The sequence below is a fragment of the Rana temporaria genome, chromosome 5, assembly GCF_905171775.1.
Source record: "Rana temporaria chromosome 5, aRanTem1.1, whole genome shotgun sequence".
NCBI classification, from domain to species: Eukaryota; Metazoa; Chordata; class Amphibia; order Anura; family Ranidae; genus Rana; species Rana temporaria.
Genome location: NC_053493.1, coordinates 361,559,166 through 361,584,745, shown reverse-complemented (window position 1 = coordinate 361,584,745; position 25,580 = coordinate 361,559,166). Strand labels below are relative to the sequence as shown.

Here is a 25,580-nt window from a genome sequence, read left to right as displayed (position 1 = left end):
TTAAAACTGCCTCTGTGTGAAAGGGGTCTAAGGCTTATCTGGCAAGTGATTTTCTTGTAGCTGTTGTTCAGCAGGGGTCCTAACTGTTCCGTCTAGCATGCAGTGTAATCACTAAAGGATAATTCTAATAAAAAAAGAAAATCTAATTATTCCAGGGTTATCAAAAGCACTCAGAATATAAAAAGCACACATCTTTTAACACCTTCATATCAGTATATCATAAAATGTATTTTCTATTAGAGAGGATTGCAGATTACGAGTTTGTTATGGCTTTCTGCATTTGTCAGGTCAGCACCCTCTAAACTGTTACTAAACAAGCCAAACAGACTATGTGTGCACAACCAGCACCCCCTCTAGAAGTCGAACAACCCTGGTCAAGGTGGGTTCCATCATCTAAACCGTGCTGGAGGACCAAAAAGGTGATTGTGCCTTTCACATTATACACATAATATAATTATACACATACAATAAAAATGATTAGAAGCTTAACACAATTGGTAGCATCTTCAAGTTAATGAACCCAGCACGCACACACATAAGAACAGGTGAGAACAAATGGAAAATCTCTAATACCACACAACACATAATAATAACACAACCTTGAGGAGTGGAAGCGTTTGCAATAATCAGTATAAGCAGGAGGCAAGAGAGAAGCGTTGTTGAAGTCAAGCAGCATATGACAAAGTAAAAGTCTGTAGGCCACAGGCAGCAATTACCCTCGTGGTTGGGTGGTACAGTTGGTTGGCTGCTGTGGGACATCCTTGGTGCCCATAACAGGAGAGCTGAAGTTCCAATAGGCACCAATGTCACAATGGCAAGAAAGGATAATGATATGGGAAATATCAAGTCTCAAATCTGTAACACAGAGGACTCGATTAAGTGTCATCTTGCCAACGATTGGTTTCCATCCTAGTGCTTTCTCCACTTTCTTGGTCTGGCTGCACCACAAAATATATTCATTTTCAGAACCAGGATCAGCCCCCAGATCTGTACTAAGGCTTACTGTCATTGTAACACTTATTTTTTACTAAGACCATTTGTTACTTTTCCTCTGCGGTTCTTTCTTCTGGAGTATGTGGATCCCTCGCTGTGTTTCTGGGGCACTTCTGCTGCAAAAAAAAGTGATTGTGTAAGAAAATGGTTTGTAAATTATGAAGCTCTAAAAAAGATTGCTTATGTTAGGTTTATGGCGTTCAGTGCCTTTTGGTAGCGTTTTACTTGTGAGAGGTGGGAATTGCACTCAGTGTATGGCTATTTGTCATGGATATGCAATAAAGTCTGGCAGCTTACCTGTCTCATGTGTTCATTAGAGGCCTGACCCTCTTTCTGGCTGTCTTTTTCACCTACCTTCCTCCCTTGTATGGCTCCACCCCAGGAAGCCTATATTAACCACTGCTAGTCTGCTTTGCTGTTCCAACTTTGTTTGTAGCTTGTTCCTGTCTGCAGTGTGTTACGTTTACCTTCCTGTGTACTGACCTTGGCTCGTCTCTGACTCCTGTTTACCGGTTTCCCTGACCTGTGGCCTGTTCCTTGTTTACCCTTGTCTGCCAGTTCCCCCGACCCCGGCTTACCCATCACTATTGCTTGTCCTGGTTGCTGCCTCCCCTCTCTCCCTGCGGAGCGTGACCTTGGGGACCCCAGGGGTCTCGACCTGGATCCAGCTGCGGTGAAGGCCATCCTCACCACCAGAGGCTCTGCTGAACACAAAGCTGGGTCTTAGACTCCGCGCCCTGGGGAATCTTGGGCTCACGCTTCCTTTCTGATCGCAGCAGTCGGCCATAGGGTTCACTACCCTGTGGTGCATCCCTGACCCCAATAGGTTGCACTTGTCACCTGGCCACAAGTGCAGAAATATGCTCCGAAGACACAAGAATATCAGTACACAACTTTAGGTAAATTGTAATTTATTATTCAACACACACCAGAGGAGAATATTACTTTGTTTGGATTTGAAGTTTAATATTAATACCTTTATGTTGCATGTGTCAAATGCAGCAGTGTACTGTTCTTTACATTGATATTCATACTTTTGTCCAAGGCCAGGGTGGCAGGGAGAGGAGGCTGCCCTGGGTGTGGTGGGGTTGTGCTTGAACGGATGATCTGGGAGGTGGGGATTTGAACCAAGAGGGTGGATTTGTGCTCCTAGGGCCGATTGGGGGGGATTTTTTTTCTAGGAGGTGAAATTGTGGTGGTGGTTGGGGGAGGGGGGTACATGCTATGAGAGGAGATTTGTTGTGCAAGAAGAGGGTGAATTTGAGGGGTATAAGATTTTTTGTTAGGAGAGGGGATTTGGGAAGAGGATTTTGAACTGACTGGAAGAGGGGGAATTTTTGTTTGGGGGGAATTTTGGCTTGAGTAAAATGCTACTTAAAATAGAACAGCTGTCTTTTAACACCTTAACCAGAGGGCTCTGAGCCTCTCGAAGGACAGCAGACCCATACAGCATATGAGAGTTCAGATGCTTCTATCAAGCTATCACAACTGAAGTGTAGGGCTCCAGACATCTGTTCCAGACGCAGGTCTAAGGTGTAGAAATCCATTTTATCACAGGTTGACAATTTTCACACTCACGAGGTGGAGGCTAGCACCCATTAGTGAAAGCAAAGTGATTAATAGGGATAGTGGTTTTCTTGTAAAGCTGGGTCACTGGCATATCTACAGTAGGTATAGACCAGCGTTTCTCAACTCCAGTCTTCAAGGCGCACCAACAGGTCATGTTTTCAGGACTTCCCTCAGATAAATTGGCTGTGGTAATGACTAAGGCAGTGAAACTGATTAAATCACCTTTGCAAATAATGGAAAACATGACCTGTTGGGACACCTTGAGGACTGGAGTTGAGAAAACACTGGTATAGACCACAATTTAACAAATTGCAAGGAAACAGTTTCAGCACATGCTCAAGTGGGGTCCAAGACACGTCGGGGTGCTTCTAGTCCACGCAGGGGAAAACTATTATAGGATGTAATGGAAATGCGTTTACAACTGCAGGGACGCTAAAAGAGAAAGCAAGCTGATCCTCCAGATGCAGAGTAGTATGTACTGCATCACTAAGGCCAGCAGAGGTCTCCTGTACATCTGAGGTAATAGCAAAAGTTTGCGGTCCCCCAGAAAACTATTTACCCAATACTTTCCACACTGTGCTGGATATATTTTTTGTTTCCACAAAGCTTATGTGGATCAGAGAGATAACGATGGGTAAAGGTGGTCACGTGACCAATCAGTATCGTTCTGATCCAGCCCTAAGCACTGAGGAAAGAAGAAAGGGGCTGTCAACAAATTCCTGGACAGCTGTACCGGCAGTAACACCCAATTACTGATGGGGGGCAAGTTCTAGGGTAATGCGTAGTACGCACAATCGGAAAATGGGATGGAAAAAAAAATTGCTTTTGGAGAGATTGTACGATAATCCAATCATTAGTACACAGCTTTCAAGAGCCGATCACGACAGTTCATTCAACAGAATTCAGCGTGAAAAATGTTCATAGACAATAGCAGAGTGAATGATTTTTATTTAATCAGTACCAAAAAAAAAAAAAAAAAAAAAAAATCAGAAGACGACCAAGACTTGGAAACAAAAGAATACATTACAATACAAAAAAATAAAAATAAACGTCCGATCATTCTTCTAATATTTACTTTCGTTTACCTTTTCACTTTCTGTAAAAAAGTGAACTTACACTGTTACAACCGAGGACGTCATATGACGTCCTCGAATTTGTGCAGTGATATCTGAATGATGCCTGCAGCTACAGGCATCATTCAGATATCACCGTCTTCTTATCGTGCACAGAATCGCCAGCAGAACTATCAAAGCGGCAGTTCCGCCGCTTGATCGTTCTCATAGACAGCGGGAGGGGATGTCCTCCCCCCTCCCGTCGCTTCTCCGGGCTCTCCCGTGCCATCGGGGGCCCATAGAGCGAATCGGCCGGCGCACAATGATAGAGAGGACTGGTGACCGTCGGAGGCCCGGGTGCGACGTTGTGACCTCACGCCCGGGTACCTGGAAGTAAATAAAAGTTAAATAAAATTAAATATTTTTATTTTTTTAAAACGCCCCTGTCCCCGGGAGCTTGCGATAAGAAGCGAACACGCATGCAAGTCCAGCCCTCATATGTAAACGCCGTTCAAACCCCACATGTGAGGTATTGTCGCGTGCGTAAGAGTGTGTGCAACAATTCTAGCACTAGAACACCTCTGCAACTCAAAAATAGTAACTTGTAAAAAAAAAATAATCGTTGCCTATGGAGATTTTTAAGTACCGAAGTTTGGCGCCATTCCATGAGTGTGCGCAATTTTAAAGCGTGACATGTTGGGTATCTATTTACTCGGCGTAACATCATCTTTCACATTAGTTTTTATTGCTGTCTTTGCTACCATTTAAGGAGATTCCCCTTCTCTATGTTTTCTGTTTACCATTATCATTGAAAGTAAAACAAAAATCTAAAATTTTGAGTTGACCCCATAAAAGTAATAGAGGGGTAATCTTCCCATGGGGACACTAGACCTGGGGGTCCCCAAAGAATTTGTTTTCTGGGATTTCCTCTCACTTCCTGCTTGGCTATGGGAAACATTTTCAAAGGGGTTATAACCAATGCTGTATTCTGGCCTAGGCCAACAAGGCACTTTGAAGGGCGGCAGCACGGAAAGAGTCTCCGCTTGCGCTACACTGTTAGTTATATCTTCTTAGTCCTTTCCATAGAATTTTCAGAAATTTGTTGCCTATAGTTCTGGTTTTGGATAGAGTAAGGGAGAGTTATAGCCCATCAGTTTATTTTTTACTATCCCTGTCCCATTGCAGAGATTTCCCTTCACTTCCTGCACCATAGCTAAACAGGAAGTGAGAGGAAATCTATGCAAAAAAGGGAATTCATTGCCCCCCCCCCCCCCCCAGAACTAGTGTCCCCCCCCCCCACCCTCGAAAATTTCAGGGTGGGTATTAAACAGCAAGGGGTGTGTCATATTTAAATTAGGGGGTGCACGGGTTTAGTCAGGCCTAGGGCAGCACAAAACCCAAATACACTACTGGTTATAACCCGCCCTTGCTCTATCCTTGCCTATAGTTCTACTTTAACAGGTATTATTCTCTTCTTGCAGACCTTAAATCGATGTGTGTGTATGTAGAGGTACCAGGATCATTAATTGAAGAGATCCTCTCACAATTGCTTGAACAGGCTACTGACTAGAGCTACACGATTCTGGCTAAAATGAGAATCACAATTTTTTTGCTTAGAATAAAGATCACGATTCTCATGGTGTAATATCGTCTTTCACATTATACAAAACAAAAAAAAATAGGCTAACTTTACTGTTTAGTTTTTTTTTCTATTCATTAAAGTGTATTTTTTTTTTTTAAATGCGTTTAAAAAAAAAAACGTTGCGCAAATAGGGAAAGGGAAAAATATCGCAATTTCGATTCTCAGCGGTTAATCGTGCAGCTCTACTACTGACCGAAGAAAATCCTTGCGTTATATCATATGGCCACCACAGCGCATGTATTTGTTTAAAACACCACCTATAAAAACTTACCAACTTTTTCTACTTGCTGCCAGGGAATGTCTGTGTTATATGTGCCATCATCACCCTCTGAATAAGTCTGCAATAAAAACAGAAAGACATCCTATAAGAGCAGTGGACCAGATAAAGTACAAGGGGATGGAGACCGAGGCATTAGTCATTCCACTCTGCAATTTCATAATGTGCAATCACACTTGGGTTAATAGGGACGATGACACAACCTCAAGAGCTAGGACTTCTGGGGCTTGGCATGTTTAAACTGTGCAATGTGTCGCATTAAAATAAGTGCAAACCACATTATCTGCTCACACTGATAATTCTGCCCACATTTGCGCTACTGTTCCTTACACTTAGAGGAGCGTGAAATAGAGCGGTTTTTAGGAGGAGATGTTAGAAATTTTGGTGCCATTTTTATACAGTTTTCTAGTATACCTTCTGTCTTTGTCCACAGTGATCTGCATACCACACCATTCCATACAGGCAAAGGAACGTCGTAATTGCCTGCAAGTGACACAACAGGAGATCAATGTTTTAATGAGAGCTAGACCTATTGACATATGCAAAAAACAATATAAGGGACCCGTAAGATCACACAAAAAAAGCCCTTTATAGTTGCCCCCACACACACTGTGTCCAAGTGAATTTACCCTTTAATTAATGAAGGAAAGCTGAGCTAGGAGCAATAGAGAGCCTACCATTTCTGTACTTTTTCAGGAAAAAAAAGGTAGCCTGGCTGGTTCTTGAGTCAGTACAACTGACTCATGAAAGCATGCATTAGGTGAAGTCAGAGCTGAATCAGAGGTCTTGTTTTACACTTGTTCCATGTCAAAGCCTTCATACTTCTCTAAGTATATGCAGTGCCAATTCTCCTTGTCCACTTCCTTTACAACAATAGTGTTTTCTTCAAGACTACAGAGGACCTTTAGGGCTCATTTACACTTGTGTCCGCTTCAACACACATGAACGGCTTAGTTTACACTTGCTATAAAACATGGCTTTGGAACACTTTGTTACAGCACTTTGAATGCCAGTCAACGCGCCTGTCACTAAATAAAATGGGTAGCTTACAGTCAAGTTTACACCTTGCTTTTGCTTGGTGCTTCGAAGAGGCTTCTTGGGGCTTCAAGCGAGCTTTGCCACAGACTTCTATGGAGGCTTTGAAGACGCTTTGAAGCACCATGGGGTATAATTTTTTAAGCAAAGCCAAAGCAAAAGCAAGGTGTAAACAGGACTGAAAGCCAACCATTTTACTTAGTGACATTTTACTTAGTGACAGGGGCTTTGACTAGCCGTTAGAGAGCTTTAACAAAGCCTGTCCGAAGCCTTGTTTTGAAGAAAGTGTAAAACTAGCTGTTAAATGTGTGTCGAAGCAAGTGTAAATGAGTCCATAGTGGTGCGTCAAAGCCTCCATAGAAGTCTATGGCAAAGCTCGCTTGAAGCCCCATCTAAGACCCGCAAAGCCTCACCAAAGCCCCAAGCAAAAGCAAGGTGTAAAGAGGACTGTAAGCCAACCATTTTATTTAGAGACAGGAGTTTTGACTGGCGTTCAGAGAGCTTTAACAAAGCCTGTCCGAAGCCTTGTTTTGAAGCAAGTGTAAACGCGCCCTTAAAGTTACAGCTGAACTTGTTTGTCACACACTATATTTTTGGAGCTCTGACTTCCAGTCTTCAGAGTTTTTGTCCTGGAAATAAGCTGAGCTCATGATCTGTACAGGAGACAGGCTTTGTATAGGTTACAAAAAGTTCACTTACCACACAGAGAAGCCAAAATACCACATACAGCAGATGAGTTTTGGAGAAAAGGTCCTGACCAAACTTTATACATACTATTGCTTCAAGAAATGCAATGGCACTGCAACAAAAGAAAGTCGGGTAAACAATATGTATTTTGTACTGGCAATTCTTGGCGCTGGTCCCTAAACTCAAACCACATATTGAACGTGGCCGTGATATTGACTGGCTGCAGATCTTGTAATAGAGAAGAAATAAGTTCCCTTTAAGCTAAAATTCCAACCAGCACTATCTGGACATTTACATTAAAGAAACTCTTTATTATATAAAAAGAGAAAACGCATACAAATAACAGTGCAACAAGCACCCTAAATGGAGTATATATAGTGACAATGTCATACAGGCTAAGGATATTAAAGTGAGCAGTACTTGTGGTACCAAAAGGGAATGCAGCTAAACAATGATTATTGACAATGGGCATTTAACATTTTCATTGCCAGGGCATTCATTATTAACAGCAGAAGCCCATGTACTGACCATTAAAACATACATACACTTCACATGAATTGTCAGGGCCATGTCATCCGTATGAAATCAAATCTGTATGGTCAGTGGAAACTTTATTTTTTTGCCATAAAAAATGTTCCCTGCCCACATCGCATGGCTGCCAGTTATTACAGAGAGTCAGATTTCATTTCAGTCAGCCATGAGATAGAAAGATCCAAAAGTCATGTACATGGTCAATGACAAACTATTCCTAGTAACATTCTTTTTAGTACATGAATACACATTGATAAGGCCGTTTACATTAGGGTGATCTATTCTATATGTTTTATAAGAGAATATATACAATGTATGTATACACACACACACACACACACACACTAAAATCTACATAAAAACAAAATGCAATGATTTATAAATCTTAAAAAATCCATACAGAACAGAAATCATATCAAGGGTTTAAACTGAGAAAATGAATTAAATAAATAAGGACATTTTGAAATTGAGGGCAGCAACACGTCTCAAAAAAGTTGGGATAGGGCAACAAAAAGCTGGCAAGCAAGTAGTACTCACAAGGAATTAACCTAACCGAACATATGACTGGGTATAAAAAGGGCCTTTTTAGAGAGTCCGAGTGTCTCAGAAGTAAAGATGGGCAAAGGTTCAACAATCTGTCTAAAAAATTGTTGAATGATTTCAGAATAATGTTCTACGTTAAATTGCAAAGATTTTAAAATATAAGGGACACGACTGAAAAGCAATATTGGATGTCTGTGAGCTTCCGGCCCTCAGACGGCATTGCATTAAATGTACGATTCTGTGATGGACATCACCGCATGGGCTAAGGCACAGGTGTGAAACACAAGGCCGCGGGCTGAATCAGGCCCTCCAGGCCATTTCATCTGGCCCTCACACCTCTTGCAGCTGTGACAACCTCCTTGTCTCCCCAGTTGGCAGCAGAGAGATCTCCTCTGCCAGATCCTGACCTTTTCTGTTCAGCTGCAGAGAGGCTCATGTCTGCCCCCCCCCATCTCAGCAGTAGGCAGCAGAGATCTACTGATACTGTGCCTCCTAAAGATCTAGCGGCAGCCCTCTCCTGGTCTCACTATTCAGCTGGCTCCAACCCCCCCTCTAGTCCTCCTGCAGACCCTGCACTTTTTGCTTCTTAGCTCCACTCCCAGATTCTTCCCAGCAGATGCACAAGGCAAGAGGGGTGAACTGTGATGTAAGAGAGGGTGGGGGACTCTTGACTTCTGATGGTAGGGGGGGGGGGGGCTCTTAAAATCTGGTGTAAGGTGGTGTGTGGTGCTCAACTGGCCCTTTGAGGACAACCGTAATGCCCATGTGGCCCAAAAATAAATGGAGTTTAACACCCCTGGGCTAAGGAATACTTTCAAAGATCATTGTCTGTGAACACAGTTCACTGTGCCATTCAAAAATGCAAATAAGGCTCTATCTTGCAAAGCCGCATTATCTGAACACCATCCAGAAACGCTGATGTCTCCTCTGGGCCAAAGCTCATATAAAATTGTCTGTTGCAAAGTAAAAAACCGTTATGTGGTCAGACAAATCAAATTGTAACATTCTTTTTGGAAACCATTAGCGTTGCATCCTCTCAAAGAAAAAAAAAAAAAAAAAAAAAAAAAAAAAAAGGGACCTTTCAGCATGCTATCAGTGCTCAGTTCAGAAGCTTGCATCTCCGATTAGATTTGCATTAGTGTGTATGGGATGGGCAGATTGAACATCTGAAAAGGCACCATCTATGAAAGATATATCCTGGTTTTAGAGAAGCATATGCTCAGACAAGTATAAAACAACACTCCTCCAAAACTCCAGCAACTGGTCTCCTCAGCAACTATATGTTTACAGAATGTTGTTAAAAGGGGGGATGCCAACACCATGGTAAGCATGGTCCTGTCCCAACTTTTTTGAGATGTGTTGCTACCATCACTTTCAAAATTACCTTATTTTCTTCTTAAAATGGTACCATTTCTCAGTTTAAACATTTGATAAGTTATCTACTAGGAATAAACTATGGGTTTAAGAGATTTGCAAATCATGATGTGGAAGGTCTCTGGCATATAATTACACTAAAGCTAGCCATAGCAGGACGGAGATGGCTACTACAAAAGGAAACTCCTAGCCAAGATCGTGACTCACCCAAACACCCAGCATTGGGTGCCAACTCTTTTGCACTGTGGGTCTGTAAGATAAGCGTAGTACTGCCTATAAAATGAAAAAAAAAAAAGAGAAAAGATGAGCAAAAAATCTTCATATGAATCCAGAACAAAATGTCAGCATTACCAAATCATGCAATTATGGGTGAACGAAATGCTAAAGTTAAAAGAAACCTATACTTGGAGAAATTTGGGGGTCTCCATTGCTGACACTAGTTGTCTAGTTCTGGCGTCAAGTCATAACTCCTGATTTGTATACTTGTTCCAGGTCTGCTCCTCAAAGGGTATTGAAGACATAAGATCAGCATAAAAATTTAGAGGATTGGTAACAATAGCATCCACATGTTGTCAGTACAGTTGTTAGCCTGCAAACATGCTGGAAACACTAAATATGACATTCCCAAGATAAATATTTCATATGTACCTAAAAAATGATACTGGGATATCCTGCAATAAACTAAAACTAAAAAAAAAAAAAACACATCAATAAATTTTATGTTCATTACAAGATTCATTTTACAGTGCATAGGATACATGTGCAAAAAAACAGCATCATCTGTCCACCGTATAATATATTCATACAAAGTTCTGCACAAATATTATTCCTGTTCTTTAGACACAAAAGGAAGGTTAAAACAATGCAAAGTGCAGGAATAGAGTCGTAATTCCAGCCAACAACTTAAACAGTGTTACTAAACACAGAACCCTGCATTTAAATGCAAATGCAATTATTTTGTTAAATATAAACAGCTTTTTCTCATCAGCAGTATATTAGTCTTGTATCTGTTTTAACCAAGCACTGGTTAAAGCTTGTAGGAGGAGTCTTCATTCTCCCCTATCCTATGAGGCAGCTGGACCCCTGACCCTCTGTCTGGACAGTACCGATTGGCCCTGTGCTAATCAAATGCACTCTCCCCAGGGTCAGAGAATGGGGGGTTAGTCACTGGCTGTGGAGGCACAGGAGGCTTTGAAGCCTAGAAAGCAGGGGTAGCTGAACTGGAAGGTAAGAGTCCTAGTCAGTGCCTTCTAATTGAGGCTGTATAAAAGATTCTATTTGCAGCTCACATTCAGCTTCAGCGGGAGGCTTTACTGAAAGAGCAAGGTGACTGGGGAAGGGGGCACATGATAAGACCTGACAGTTCCTGAAGCGTCAGATCCCGTTTAACAGATCAGTGCTACAGTTTGAATATATTAGTCCATCAGAGAGCAATTCCTGAGATCACACACGATTGTGGGTGAAATCGTCGCAGTTCCGCCCCAGCGATTTCAAATGGCTGCAAAACGTGGGACGCGTTTGCGATGACATTACTTCTAACGGCACCCCAATCGTGCCGCAATTGCAGCGCGATAAATCCTGCTGCAATTGCAACGTGTGACTCTTGCTGCTCAAAAAGGAACATTAGACTTATTTTGGGCAGCGCGATTGGAATGGCATCGCAAATGCTTCCGTGTTTTGCAGCCATTTCAAATCGCAGGCAGAACTACGATCATGTGTGAATGCAGCCTTATTTTTGCTGTATTGACAGGCGTTTTAAAAATCAAGTATGAATTGGTGGCAGGGTCTTTTTAAGCATAACCATGCTTTAAATTGTAATGCCATGTTACCTGACAGTAGGTGCAGTAATGATGCCAATGAAGAGTATCCTGCACCAGCTTAGCGCGTGACTTGCTTGGAATACAAAGATGTGCTTTAAGAAGAAAGTATTCAGTTCAGTCAGCTAGGAAAGAAGAAAAAAATAAAATAAATGAAAAATTTACTTGTGGCACTAAACAAAATGCATAACGCAAAAGTAGTCAAATAGGACAAACATCACAGAAACGGTTCTACCATTGTGTGTAGTTTTTAAACTAAAGGAGGTCAACATACATACATACATACATACATACATACATACACACACACACATATATAATTTATTAATGATGCACACTTGTTTAGCAAATTAAATGTCACCGGGTTAGGGCTGACATCTACTTTAGTCATTGTATATAAATGGGTTATAAGTGGATGTCAACCCTAACTGGGTGATATTTAATTTGCTATAGAACTGTGCATCGTATACAATTGCCTTTTTTGGCTTTCATAAAATAAACTGCTCAAAAAAATGAAAGGAACACTTTGAAAACATATCAGATCTCAATGGGCAAAAATCTCATGCTGGATATCTATACTAATATGGACTGGGTAATGTGTTAGGAATGAAAGGATGGCACATCCTTTGATGAAAATTAAAAACTATCCACCTACAGAGGGCTGAATTTAAAGACAAAATTATGCAGCAAGCTAGTCCATTTTGCTGAAATTTCATTGCAACAACTCAAAATGGTCCTCAGTAGTTTGTATGGCCCCCAAGTGCTTGTATGCATGCCTGACAACATCAGGGCAGGCTCCTAATGAGACTGATGGTGTCCTGGGGTATTTCCTCCCAGATCTGGACCAGAGCATCACTGAGCTCCTGAACAGACTGAGGTGCAACCTGGCGGCACCGGATGGACTGAAACAATGTCCCAGAGAAGTTCTTTTGGAGTTCTTTTGGATTTAGGTCAGGTGAGCGTGGGGGCCATTCAATGGTATAAATTTCTTCATCCTCCAGGAACTGTCTGCATGCTCTCACCACATGAGGCCGGGCATTGTCATGCACCAGGAGGAACCCAGGACACAATGCACCAGCGTAGGGTCTGGCAATGGGTCCAAAGATTTCATCCCGATACCTAATGGCAGTCAGGGTGCCATTGTGTAGGCTGTAGAGGTCTGTGTGTCCTTCCATGGATATGCCTCCCCAGACCATCACTGACCCACCACCAAACCGGTCATGCTGAACGATGTTACAGGCAGCATAAAGTTCTCCGCCACTTGCCCAGACCCTTTCACATATGCTCAGGGTGAGTCTGCTCTCATCTGTGAAAAGCATGGGGCACCAGTGGCGGACCTGCCAAATCTGGTGTTCAATGGAAAATGCCAATCGAGCTCCACAGTGTCCGGCAGTGAGCACAGAGCCCACTGGAGGACGTCGGGCCCTCAGGCCACCCTCATGAAGTCGGTTTCTGATTGTTTGGTCAGAGATATTCACGCCAGTGGCCTGCTTCAGGTCATTTTGTAGGGCTCTGGCAGAGCTCATCCTGTTCCTCCTTGCGCAAAGGAGCAGATACTGGTCCTGCTGATGGGTTAAGGACCTTCTACGGCTCTTTCCAGCTCTCCTAGAGTAACTACCTGTCTCCTGGAATCTCCTCCATGTTCTTGAGACTGTACTGGGAGACATGGCAAACCTGGCAATGACACGTATTGATGTGCCATCCTGAAGGAGTTGGACTGCCTGTGCAACCTTAATAGGGTCCAAGTATCGCCTCGTGCTACCAGTAGTGACACTGACCCTAGCCAAATGCAAAACTAGTGAAAAACAGTCAAAATAGATGAGTAGGGAAAAAAAAAATGTCAAGACACCTCCACCTGAAAAACCATTCCGGTTTTGGAGGTCGTCTCATTGTTGCCCATCTAGTGCACCTGTTAATCAGTTTCATCTGCTTTGCTGTTAATTGAAATTAACAACCCCTTCTGTATACACCCCTCCCCCTCTGCTACTTAACTGACCAGATCAATATCCCAAGAGTTCTGATTTAAAAGTGTTCATTTAATTCATTGCTCTGGACAGTGGATAAATGTCTTTCTAATGTGTGTTGACATGGCTGTTTGTATTCTAAACCAGGCACTGACAAGACAGGGTAACGATGCAGAGCACAATTGTCACCCTACTATAGGGAAGTTCTTTAACAAGGACTTTCATGGTACAATCAATTGACAGCCTTTAATAAAAGCAGAAGTTTAAAAAAAGATTGACATCAAAGTACAAGCATGTCAAATTGTATACGATTTTTCATTGATTGGGTTTGTAAACAGGTCTTATTTTACAGAACAACTAGCAGTATTACTGCGCAAGGCGTTCATATGGCCTCATTACTGGCCACTGGTGCCAAGGCCAAGCAAGCATAGAACAACAAATGCTCCTACGCTTTAAAGTATGTTGTGCTGGTCTGGCCACCAGGTTGGCTGTGCTGCCACTCCCAACAGGTCGGGGAACCCAAGTGGAAATCTAGAAAGAAAAAGGAACATAGGGCGCACCTGCCAAGCGTATCACCCTTGCAACATTTTATAATTTAAAAGATAGTAGAAAAACACACTCACAAACAAATGTGACAATCAAGCAAAAAGTATAAAGTGGACTGGTGGACTTTATACTTTTTGCTTGATTGTCACATTTGTTTGTGAGTATGTTTTATACATCTTTTAAAGAAGGGTAATACGCTAGGCTGGTGCGCCCTCTGTTCCTTTTCTTTTTAGATTAAGGCCAAGCAACATTGTCAACTTCCATCGATTTTTGAGTGAGTCTATGGAAATTTGTGCCCATTCAGTCAAAGGTTCATTTGTAAGGTCAGGTGCTGATGCTGGAAAAAAAGACTTGGATTGCAGTCAGCATTACAATTAATGCCAAAGATGCTCGAAAAAGATTGAAGTCAGGACCACTTGAGTTCCTCCACACTACACTCATCAAACAATGTCTTTGTGGAAGTGGCTTTGTGTGCCTGAATTCAATTATACACTGCATCTGGAAAGTATTCACAGCGCTTCACCTTTTCCACATTTTGTTATGATACAGCCTTATTCCAAAATGGATTAAATATCCTATTTTCCTAAAAAATGTACAAACAATACCCTACAACAACGTGAAAGAGGTTTGTTTGAAATCTTTGCAAATTTATAAAACAAAAAATAAAAAAATAAAAAAAATGTACATACGTGTTCACAGCCTATGCTCAATACTTTGTTGAAGCACCTTTGGCACCAATTACAGTCTAAAGTCTTTTTTGAGTATGATGCTACAAGCTTGGCAAACCTATTTTTGGGCAGTTTCTCTCATTCTTCTTTGCAGGACCTCTCAAGCTCCATCAGGTTGGATGAGAAACCTCAGTGCAGAGTCATTTTCAGATCTCTCCAGAGATGTTCAATTGGGTTCAGGTCTGGGCTCTGGCTGGGCCATTCACAGAGTTGTCCCATAGCCACTCCTTTGTTATCTTGGCTGTGTGCATGGGACGTTGTTCTGTTGGTGGAGTGCTGCAGAGATGGTTGTTCATCTGGAAGGTTCTCCTCTTTACAGAGAAACGCTGGAGCTCTGTCAGCGTGACCACCGAGGTTCTTAGTCACCTCCCTGACATAGGCCCTCTAACCCGATTGCCCAGTCGGATGGCACACTCTAAGAAGAGTCCTTATTGTTCCAAACTTCTACCATTTACAGATGGAGGCCACTGTGCTCATTGGGACCTTTAATGCTGCAGAATTTTTTTATACCCTTCCCCATATCTGTGCCTCCATACAATCCTGTCTCGGATGTCTACAGACAATTCCTTGGACTTCATGGCTTGGTTTGTGCTCCAACATGTACTGTTAACCGGTTAACGCCCACCGCATGTACATATACGTCCACAGAATGGCTAGTACAGGCAGATGGGCGTACAGGTACGTCCCCTCCTTGCCGCGGGTCGGGGGTCCGATCGGGACCCCCCCCCCCCGGTAAATGCGGCGGGCGCTAACCCGCGGGGAGCGATCCGGGACGACGGCGCGGCTATTTGTTAATAGCCGCCCCGTCGCGATCGCTCCCCGGAGCTGAAGAACGGGGAGAGCCGTATGTAAACACGGCTTCCCCGTGCTTCACTGTGGCGGCTGCATCGATCGAGTCATCCCTTTTATTAGGGAGAGTCGATCGATGGCGTCAGTCTACAGCCACACCCCCCTACAGTTGTAAACACACACTAGGTGAACCCTAACTCCTACAGCACCCCCTGTGGTTAACTCCCAAACTGCAACTGTCATTTTCACAATAAACAATGCAATTTAAATGCATTTTTTGCTGTGAAAATGACAATGGTCCCAAAAATGTGTCAAAATTGTCCGAAGTGTCCGCCATAATGTCGCAGTCACAAAAAAAATCGCTGATCGCCGCCATTAGTAGTAAAAAAAAATAATAAAAATAAAACTATCCCCTATTTTGTAAACGCTATAAATTTTGCGCAAACCAATCGATAAATGCGTATTGCAATTTTTCAAAAATAGGTAGAAGAATACGTATCGGCCTAAACTGAGGAAAAATAAATATGTTATATATGTTTTTGGGGGATATTTATTATAGCAAAAAGTAAAAAATATTGCAATTTTTTCAAAATTGTCGCTCTATTTTTGTTTATAGCGCAAACAATTAAAACCGCAGAGGTGATCAAATACCACCAAAAGAAAGCTCTATTTGTGGGGAAAAAAGGACGCCAATTTTGTTTGGGAGCCACGTCGCACGACCGCGCAATTGTCTGTTAAAGCGACGCAGTGCCGAATCGCAAAACCTGGCCTGGGCATTTAGCTGCATAATGGTCCGGGGCTTAAGTGGTTAACTTTGTGACCTTATACAGACAGGTGTGTGTCTTTCCAAATCATGTCCAATCAACTGAATTTACCACAGGTGGACTCCAATCAAGTTGTAGAAACATCTCAAGGATCATCAGTGGAAACAGGATGCACCTGAGCTCAATTTTGAGTGCCGGCAAAGGCCGTGTATACTTGCGTACATGTAATTATTGTTATTTATTTTTTTTATTTCAAAATAAATCTGTAAAAAAATTAAAATAAACTTTTTTGTTACGTTGTCATTATAGGGGAATTGTTTGTAGAGTTTTGAGAAAAATAATGAATTGAATCCATTTTGAAATAAGGCTGTAGCATAACAAAATGTGGAAAAAATGAAGCGCTGTGAATACTTTCCGGGTGAACTGTATGGAGCAATGTCCTTACTTAGGACTATAAAATGTATACTGCACAGATTTAGTATAACCATCTAATTCATATGGTTCAGAAAAGCCTGTAGGATCATTCTTCCTTGTAAGACTAATACAAATTGTCAAAATTGGAGGGCAACATCTTACTGATAATCTGCAGAAAATATGGTACAGAGTAGAGGGAAGCAACCTTACCTATTCCACTATGGGTGAAATATCCTAGCATGGTCAACACAAAATAAAAACATCTCAACTATGGATGTAGAAAAGGAACATATGGATGTGTTTAGGTTTGCAGCAACATAAATCCTGGTGTACAACTTACCTGCCAAATGATCATAAAGAGATATACCCCAGCCACTCTCTGAAAAGAAGATTTAGGGTCAAACCATCGCACATATATCCAGCTTGCTGGAGTGAACTGCAGCACTGCTCTCTTGATTTTTCCTGTAGTTGTGTGAATGTCTCTGTACAATGGTTAAAAAATAACTTTAGAGAAAAGTCGACAAAAATACCAAATTTTTTATATAAAACAAAGTCAAGAAAGAAAAAAAGAACTCCATCAACCATACTGCCACCTACAGGACCAGAGAAGAAAGGTTTACTGACCATAATCTGGGATAAACTGGTTAGGATACAGTATACGTGGAAGTTGGAAGTCAGAAGGGGCTGCCTATTGCATGCTCTCTTAGGTTGGGTTCACACATATGCAGCCACGGTTTCAGTGCATCAGTCTAATGCGGTTCTGTTCGCCGATTCAAGTGTGAATTTTTACCTGAAATCGCACCTAAACCGGACCGAAAAATGAACAGTACCCTTTGTAAAACTGCAGCCACCCCGCATATGTGTGAAGCGGCTCCATTGAAAGCCAGTGCAATTCCCATGTTATGCGAATTGGATGCGGTTAAAGATGCAACCAATTCACATATGTGAACCGAGCCTTACACCCAGCTTAAAAGGCATGCAATGAGGTGAAAGAACTGCAAGTGCCCCCCAAAATGCCAAGTGTGCTCAAATAGCATGTGCATCATCTGATAATGCATCACTCATTCACTGTCTGAATCAGAAGGGTGCTGATATCAAGGCTTTATAGATAAACAGAAGCACCTAGGGCACGCAGAACAAGGGTCTCCTGTACAAGTCTTATGACACAGATTGTAAAAAGAAAAAAAAAAAAAAAAATCAACTTTTAAAATGTTTTTATCTAAAACCAAAAGGTTCTGTTAAAAAATGTTTGATAGAAAAGGAATGGTTAAAAACGCCTCCAAGTTTTTTTGCTATTGTTACGTCAGATTAGGCGACCCAACAGAATTGGTAACGGAAGTGATGTTTCGTCGCCGTCATCCTCCACAGTATGGATACACCGAGAAGGAGGCAAGCTGACACCTTGTTACACCCACCTGAGTTTTGCATTTTACACTTATTTTTAATAGTAAACTGAAGTTATATAGTAAAATACAGTACTTAACTTTTAAAAGCAGCAGTGTTCTGTCAGATTAGCAAACCTGTGAGATCACCAGGCTTGCTGCTGCTTTCAAAATTCAACATCTAAAACAGTCAGATGGAGTTCCAAGTACTGTATTTCACTATATAACCTCAGTTTACTGTTAAAAATAAGTGCAAAACTATGATGGGTGTAACAAGATGTCCACTTGGCCCCTTCCCACTCTATCCTTACTGTGGGCGAGTGCGAGGAGTAGCAAGATGGCAGCAGCGACGGAACGTAACTTTGGTTACAAATTCTGATGAAACACCATTTAATTGGGTGAATTTCTCTTTGCTCCCTGTTGAGCAGCTACAACAGAAAGTGGGAGGACACCTCTCCAAAGTGAAAGCAATGTCCATTTAGGGCCCTTTTACACTAATGACAGTGTTCATTCCAATTAGCAGGGAAACCAGGAACAGATCTACTACCGAATCTGAGCCCAATAGATGTCACTTTTGTTCCGATTTTTCCTCACTGGGCTTAGCAGATCCATGTTTATCTATTCACAGATGTACCTCCAACTTCGTTATGGTTAGGTTTCAAAAACCTAAAAATCCTCCCTTATTCCCCCAACAGACTTGGGAAGTAACTGAACATAAACAGACATGCATCCATTTCCATCTGCCCACCCAAAGATTTAAGGGGTTGTTAAGTCTCTAGGTTTTTCACCCCAATACATTTTATGCATTAAGGCGAAAAACCTGTGTTGCAGCTGCCCCCAGAGCCCCCCCATTTTCTCAAATGAGCCTCATTCCATCCAGCGATGTGCATGAGCCCAGCGACTCCAGCCGCTGTCTCTATCCTCGGATATATAGCAGCAGGAGCCATTGGCTCCCGCTGCTGTCATTCAAATCCATTGACATGAAAAGAGGCGGTGCCGAATTGCGCTGTTTGTCAATGGACACAGCAGTGGCATTTGGTAGCGCATTTGTACAGGTGCCCCCAGGGAAAGCGGCTCTCCGGGGGGCACCCGATGAAGAGGAGGAGTGCCGCCGGGGCACCCCAGGAGAATCAGGGCCACTCTATGAAAAATCCTTGCCTCCAGCAGAGCCAGAAGTGGTGACAAAAACTTCTGGCAGCCACAATGCATGGACCGCCAGCCAAGGCAGCTTTCACCGAAGCCCTGCTTACAGGGCAGTGTCCCCATGAGAGAGATGGCCCCCCAGCCTCCATCACCAGCATAGGTATTAAGTACCCTCCCCCTAGAGGGGTTACTAGTTCTACAAAATAAAGGGAGATGGAGTCCCTCACAACCCAGACAATACCTGTCCAGGACCAGGACCTGGATGCTGGGTCCTCCCCAGGAACCATGCTACCGTTAAGAGAATGCTGCATCCAGGAGGCCCCTGCCACCTATCATGACAGCATAATAGGATTAAAAAAAACAAATAATGCTATCCTGTCTGACAGGAGGAAACGCATGAAACTGAGGACCTGGAAGGTGGCACACTGCTCAAGAACTTGCTGATCAGCTGCAAAATGCAGCCCTTTGTGCTTGGTAATTCCACAGACTGATTTTCTGAGCTGGATTTACATTTTTTCCCCAGCTACTGTACTGGCTTTCTAACCAGTTATGTCAAAAAGACCATTATAGCAAAATCTCCTAGTACACTGTACATCTCTGCACTGTAAACCGCTGGGACTCCAAAAGGGTATAAAATATGGATAATAATAAAAGCCATTAAAGCATTAGAAGACCTACTTGAAGCTTGCCCAGTGGTAACTCCTCATCTCCAGGAAGCGACAGACCACCATGCCGAGGAGGATGCCACCTCCGTTGCACAGAAGGATGTCCAGAATGACCTGGTCCCACCAGCACTCAGCAAAGTTAGGAAGAAGATGCATAAAAAACAGCTGAGAGGAAGATGAAATCGTAAAATGGATTAATGAAAACAAAAAAAAAAAAAAAAGAAGAAGAAAAACAGCTTCAGATCCACATAATAGATGAACATATCTTGGTTGGCCAGTTAGCCATCTCCTGCTGCTGTGTACATTGTAACTGTAGAGGGAAGCAGATGTCCTCCCCACAAAGTCTCTTCAGGTCAACCAGCAGCAAATGACAGAAGGTGGTACTTCCACAGTCCTACCTCAGATGGTCAGGGTCCAACAACCAAATTAGTAATAAGAAGACAAACAATTTGCACCAGGAAACTGGACCCATCATCAGATATACGTTTTCATGATCCATATATGCATGCAGAAAAGTATATCACTTACCGGTATTTATTATCTGTCAAAAAGATTACAGCACAACCCATAAAAAGCCGGAACTACCTTTGCCCAGACTCCATTCATCTATTTCAGGGGTTAGATGTTGTCTCAGATGACATAATGATGTAAAACACAATGGGCTAGATTCAGCAAGAATTTACGCCGGCGTATCTATTGATATGCCGCGTAAATTCAAAGCTGCGCCGGCGTATCTTCTTTCTGTATTCAGAAAGCAAGATACGCCGAAATTAGGCAAAGATCCGACTGGCATAAGTCTCTTACGCCGTCGTATCTTAGTTGCATATTTACGCTGGCCGCTAGGTGTCGCTTTTGTCGATTTCAGCGTAGAATATGTAAATGAGCTGGATACGCCGATTCAGAAACGTACATGCGCCCGGCGGATTTTTTACGTTGTTTGCGTAAGGCTTTTTCCGGCGTAACGTTACTCCTGCTATATGAGGCATAGCCAATGTCAAGTATGGACGTCGGGACAGCGTCGAATTTTGAGTCGTTTGCGTAAGTCGTTCGCGAATAGGGCTTTGCGTAAATTACGTTCACGTCGAAAGCATTGACTATTTACGACGTGATTAGGAGCATGCGCACTGGGATACGTTCACGGACGGCGCATGCGTCGTTCGTTAGAGACGTCATTTACGTGGGGTCATGTTTTATTTACATAAAACACGCCCACCTCTTCAGAATTTTAATTCGGCGTGCTTATGCCGGCAGATCTACGATACGCCGCCGTAACTTAGGGCGCAGGTTCTTTGTGAATCCAGCCCCAGCCTCACTAAGTTACGGCGGCGTAGCGTATCTGAGATACGCTACGCCTGCACAAACTTACGGCGGGCTATATGAATCTAGCCCATTGTCTGTGAAGCCGCCCTTATGTTCTTAGCTATGTGTACGTCAAAGGCCCCTTTCACACCAGTGGTCCGATTGGGGACCCCTGTCTATTTTTCAGGCGGACTCTCCATTCCAGCAGAAGATGTAAACAGACTTGCGCTCATTTAAACCCGCCAACCTCTAGTCCGACCCAGCAAAAACAAACAGAAAGGGATTCTTTTTCGATCGTCTGGCTGGACCAGAGGGCAGTCTGGTGTAAAATATAAACCGGTCTGTTTACATGTGAATGCCCATACAGCAGAGTGGGCTGTGCCGTGTTTGCATTAGTGGAGTGGACATGGATCGGTCATCCGCCTGCACAGATCCAGCCCATGTGAAAGGGGCCTTACAGTCTTCTGTTGCTGTGTATGAAGGTTTTTCAGTTATATATTTTGTCCAGCGGTTCAACAGGACTATGAAAGTGACCTGTCAGAATAAAAAGTCAACATCCACATAGCGGAGTTCCTTTGCCAACTCTCACCCTGTGACCAGCCAGAGGAAATATCCATCACTCTCACAATGATCAGTCCCTCTGCTTCCCCTCACCTTGTGATCAGCCAGAATAAATAATCCTTAACCTCACAACCCGATTGTTATCCTGTGACCTGCTTGTGTCAAAGCTCATCACATTTGCAGAGCTCCATTTCCTCTTTACCTTTAAAGCATCCTATGACCTGTCAGTGTATAAAATTATTACAGTCTCAAACCTACCCATCACCCCACCTGACAAACACACTAATGCTGCGTACGCACAATCAGTTTGTCTGATGAAAACGGTCTTATTTACTTATTTACTCCTTGGTTATTTTCCACCTCGACTACTGAAACTCTTGCCTACCCTGACACAGGCTATCCCCCCCCCCCCCTTCAGTCTATTATGAATTCTGTTGCTAGACTAATACACCTTACTAACCAATCCACGACTGCTGCCCCTCTCTACCAATCCCTTCACTGGCTTCCTCTACCCCACTGTATACAATTCTAAATACAAGGCCATTCACAACATCGCCAACCTCATCTGCAGATATCGCCCAAATCGTCCTCCCAAGACAGCCTGCTCTCTAGCTCCCATGCTCGCCTCCAGGACTTCTCCAGAGTCTCTTCCAACCTCTGGCACTCCCTGCCCCAGTATGTCCAGCCAGCCCCTACCCAGTCTGCCTTTAGGAGATGACTGAAAACTCACTTATTCAGGTAAGCCTACCCCACCTCCACCTAAGAACTGTACTTTAGTCCCCTCCATCAGATCACCCCCCAGAGCTATTACTTTTTGTACCACCTGTCCCTCTCTTTAGATTGTAAGCTCAACAAGCAGGCCCCCCCCTACCTTCTGTATTGAATTTGTACTGCCCCCCCCCCCCCCTACATTGGTGAGAAGGGGTCCGGGAAATGTTTCCTCTAGCTTGCAGCACACTCGATGACATTTTACCAAAACGCATTACAAAGTCAAATTGTAAATTGACTGGAATGCTGTTTTCTGTGTTTTTTTTCCGTTGGAAAATGATACAGTTGTATATGATGACACATCAAGAATGAATCCATGCAGACATGTACCTCAGTCAGCTCCCAAGTGATACTAATTGTCCAGCACAGGCCATAGCTGCGGATTAGCAAAGCCTTCATGGCCCAGCCCCAGAAATGACCGAAAGCAAATATGTCAAAATGACTAAGTATCCGTTCCCAGGTGATTACGTGGCAATTCACGGCATATTCCTGCAAGAAAGAGCATAAAAACAATGAAACCGAATGCATATTTTAATAATAAAAAAAAAAAAAAAATTGTAAACAACTGAAACGTGAAAATATTCCACATTCTATAGATTATGGATCAGAAAACGATTCCATCAAACTGCCTTTGGATTCCTGATACCTTTCTGCAATTCCAGAGTTATAATTCTAACCCTGTGGATGAAGGATTGTATGAGAAGTGAAGAAATGTCTGCATCCAGGCCACTTCTCATATGAAAGGCCATTGAAGCATCACTATGTGAACTTAAAGGGGTTGTAAAGGCAGAAAGTTTTTTTATCCCAATACATTCTATGCATTAAGATAAAAAACCTTCTGTGTGCAGCAGCCCCCCTCACCCCCAAGTAATACTTACCCAAGGTCCCTCTCTGTCCAGCCATGTCCACAAGCATCCAAGCCATCCGAGATTCTTTCCCGATTTGCTGAGACATAGCAGCAGCGCCATTTGCTCCCAGTTCTGTAAAATTCAGCTAGATGATCCGGGGAGATCCCGGGGCTCCGTGTCTGAACTGTGACTCAGCTTGGGCGCCCCCTGTAGCAAGCTGCTTGCTGTGGGGGCACTGAACAGGAAGGAGGGGACAGGATCACAGAATAGGGACCCCGAGAAGAGGAGGATCCAGGCTGCTCTGTGTAAATCCACTGCACAGAGGAGGAAATTTTAACATTTTTTTTTTCTATAAAAATACCAAAGAAGAGTTTACAATCACTTTAAACCAAAAAACTGTGTGACCAGACCCTAATGGAAATTGCTATTCTTTTGACTCATGTGCTCCATAATAGTTCCTCAGCATTAGGAAATTATTTTGAAGAGTCATTGCTTTTGAATTGCTATGAGGCACTTGAGCCAAGGAATGACCGTTTCCTTAAAGCGGAAAGCCAGCAGCTACAAATACTGCAGCTGCTGACTTTTAATATTAGGACACTTACCTGTCCTGGAGTCCAGCGCCAATCGCAGCAGAGCACGAGCGATCGCTCGTCTCTCTGCTGCTCCCCCCGCCATCCACGCTCAGGGAACCAGGAAGTGAAGCGCTGTGGCTTCACTGCCCAGTTCCCTACGGCGCATGCGCGAGTCGCGCCGCGCCAGCCGATTGGCTCCCGCTGTGTGCTGGGAGCCGAGTGTTCCCAGCACACAACGGGCGACAGACGGGATGTGACGGAATGCCCGTCTTTTGCCCGTAGCGTCTGGCCGGAAGTGGGTGCAAATACCTGTCTTTAGACAGGTATCTGCACCCCCCTCCCCCCTGAAAGGTGTCAAATGTGACACCGGAGGGGGGGAGGGTTCCGATCAGCGGGACTCCACTTTAGGGTGGAGAACCGCTTTAATAGCTTAATCACACTGGTATTCTGTTTTGTCACAGAGTTTTTTCCAGTGTACATAAGGTACATTCTTTACATAGCGTATCCCACAGAGCAATGGTTTTCAACGTGCCAGGTAAAGGTTTGTTCTTAAAGTGATACTAAAGGTTCACTTAAAAAAAAAAAAAAATCATGTTATACTTACCTCCACAGTGCAGTTCATTTTGCACAGAGTGGCCCTGAACGTCCTCTTCTGGGGTCCCACAGCGGCTCTCTCCCCACATTAGATAACCCCCCCTCTGGGAAGCTCTCTCCGGAGGGGGTGCATACTTGCCGAGTGCATGACTCGGGCCCACCCACCCTCGGGTCATTGGATTCGATTGACAGCAGTGGGAGCCAATGGCTGCGCTGCTATCAATCTATCCAATGAAGAGCCGAGAAGACCTGAGAGACAGCGATGCGGGATCGCACCCACTGAAATTTGGGGCTCAGGTAAGTAAAAGGACAGAACAAGGTGTTTTTTCACCTTAATGCATAGGATGCATCGCATACTAGCTCATTATGACCAACTTACCTTATATCAAAGCCCCCTCAGCGGTAAACCACTTCGGCCAGCGACATTGCTCCTGGAGTTACTTCCAGGTATCGCAGATTGGCTTTGATTGGCCGGAGCCACAATGACATCACTCCCGCGCATGAGACAACAGTAACGGCACACTAACTGAAGCAATGGCACGAAGGTATACGGATGAAAAAGGGACATACATTGATCCCTATGTGATTGCGGGTGTCAGCGGATGAATATCCGCTGACACCCGATCTCATCATAGAGGAGAGCGGAGATCTGAACAGATCTTTAGCATCACTCTTTGGGCCAATGTTGTGTTTGGTGAGCATAGATTCCGAGCATACGTGTTTGGACTTTTGTACACACGCTCAGAAAATCCGACAACAGACCTTTGTTGGCGAAAATTTTTAAAGCATGCCATCTAACATTTGTCCGCAGAAAATCTGACAATTGTCCGATGGAGCGTGAAAACGGTTGGAACTTCCCGTCGGAAAATCTGATCGCGTGTACGAGGCTTTTGAATGACAATTACGGTCATGCAATGTTGTACCCAAATAACAATTTTCCATCATTTTTTTTTTCCTGACAAATAGAGCTTTCTTTGGGTGGTATTTAATCACCACTGGGTTTATTTATTTTTGCTAAAAAAT

General features: G+C 43.3%; 1 protein-coding gene across 2 annotated transcripts in view; it reads right to left on the bottom strand.

Annotated features, from left to right (window-relative positions):
* Positions 1–207: 207 nt before the first annotated feature.
* PTDSS1 (phosphatidylserine synthase 1) overlaps positions 208–25,580 on the bottom strand; it is a 35,861-nt gene continuing 10,488 nt past the window's right edge. Inside the window, exons 4-12 of one of the 2 annotated variants that reach the window (XM_040354745.1) lie at positions 22,874–23,032; positions 19,929–20,080; positions 17,066–17,207; positions 11,533–11,645; positions 9,911–9,976; positions 7,268–7,367; positions 5,948–6,016; positions 5,528–5,594; positions 208–1,106 (exon numbers count right to left, since the gene is read on the bottom strand). In XM_040354745.1, the coding sequence (XP_040210679.1) occupies positions 1,018–1,106; positions 5,528–5,594; positions 5,948–6,016; positions 7,268–7,367; positions 9,911–9,976; positions 11,533–11,645; positions 17,066–17,207; positions 19,929–20,080; positions 22,874–23,032 (957 nt within the window). In that variant the 3' untranslated portion in view covers positions 208–1,017. Of the gene's footprint in view, positions 1,110–5,527; positions 5,595–5,947; positions 6,017–7,267; positions 7,368–9,910; positions 9,977–11,532; positions 11,646–17,065; positions 17,208–19,928; positions 20,081–22,873; positions 23,033–25,580 lie in introns of both variants that reach the window. The other variant, XM_040354744.1, reaches the window with a different exon arrangement.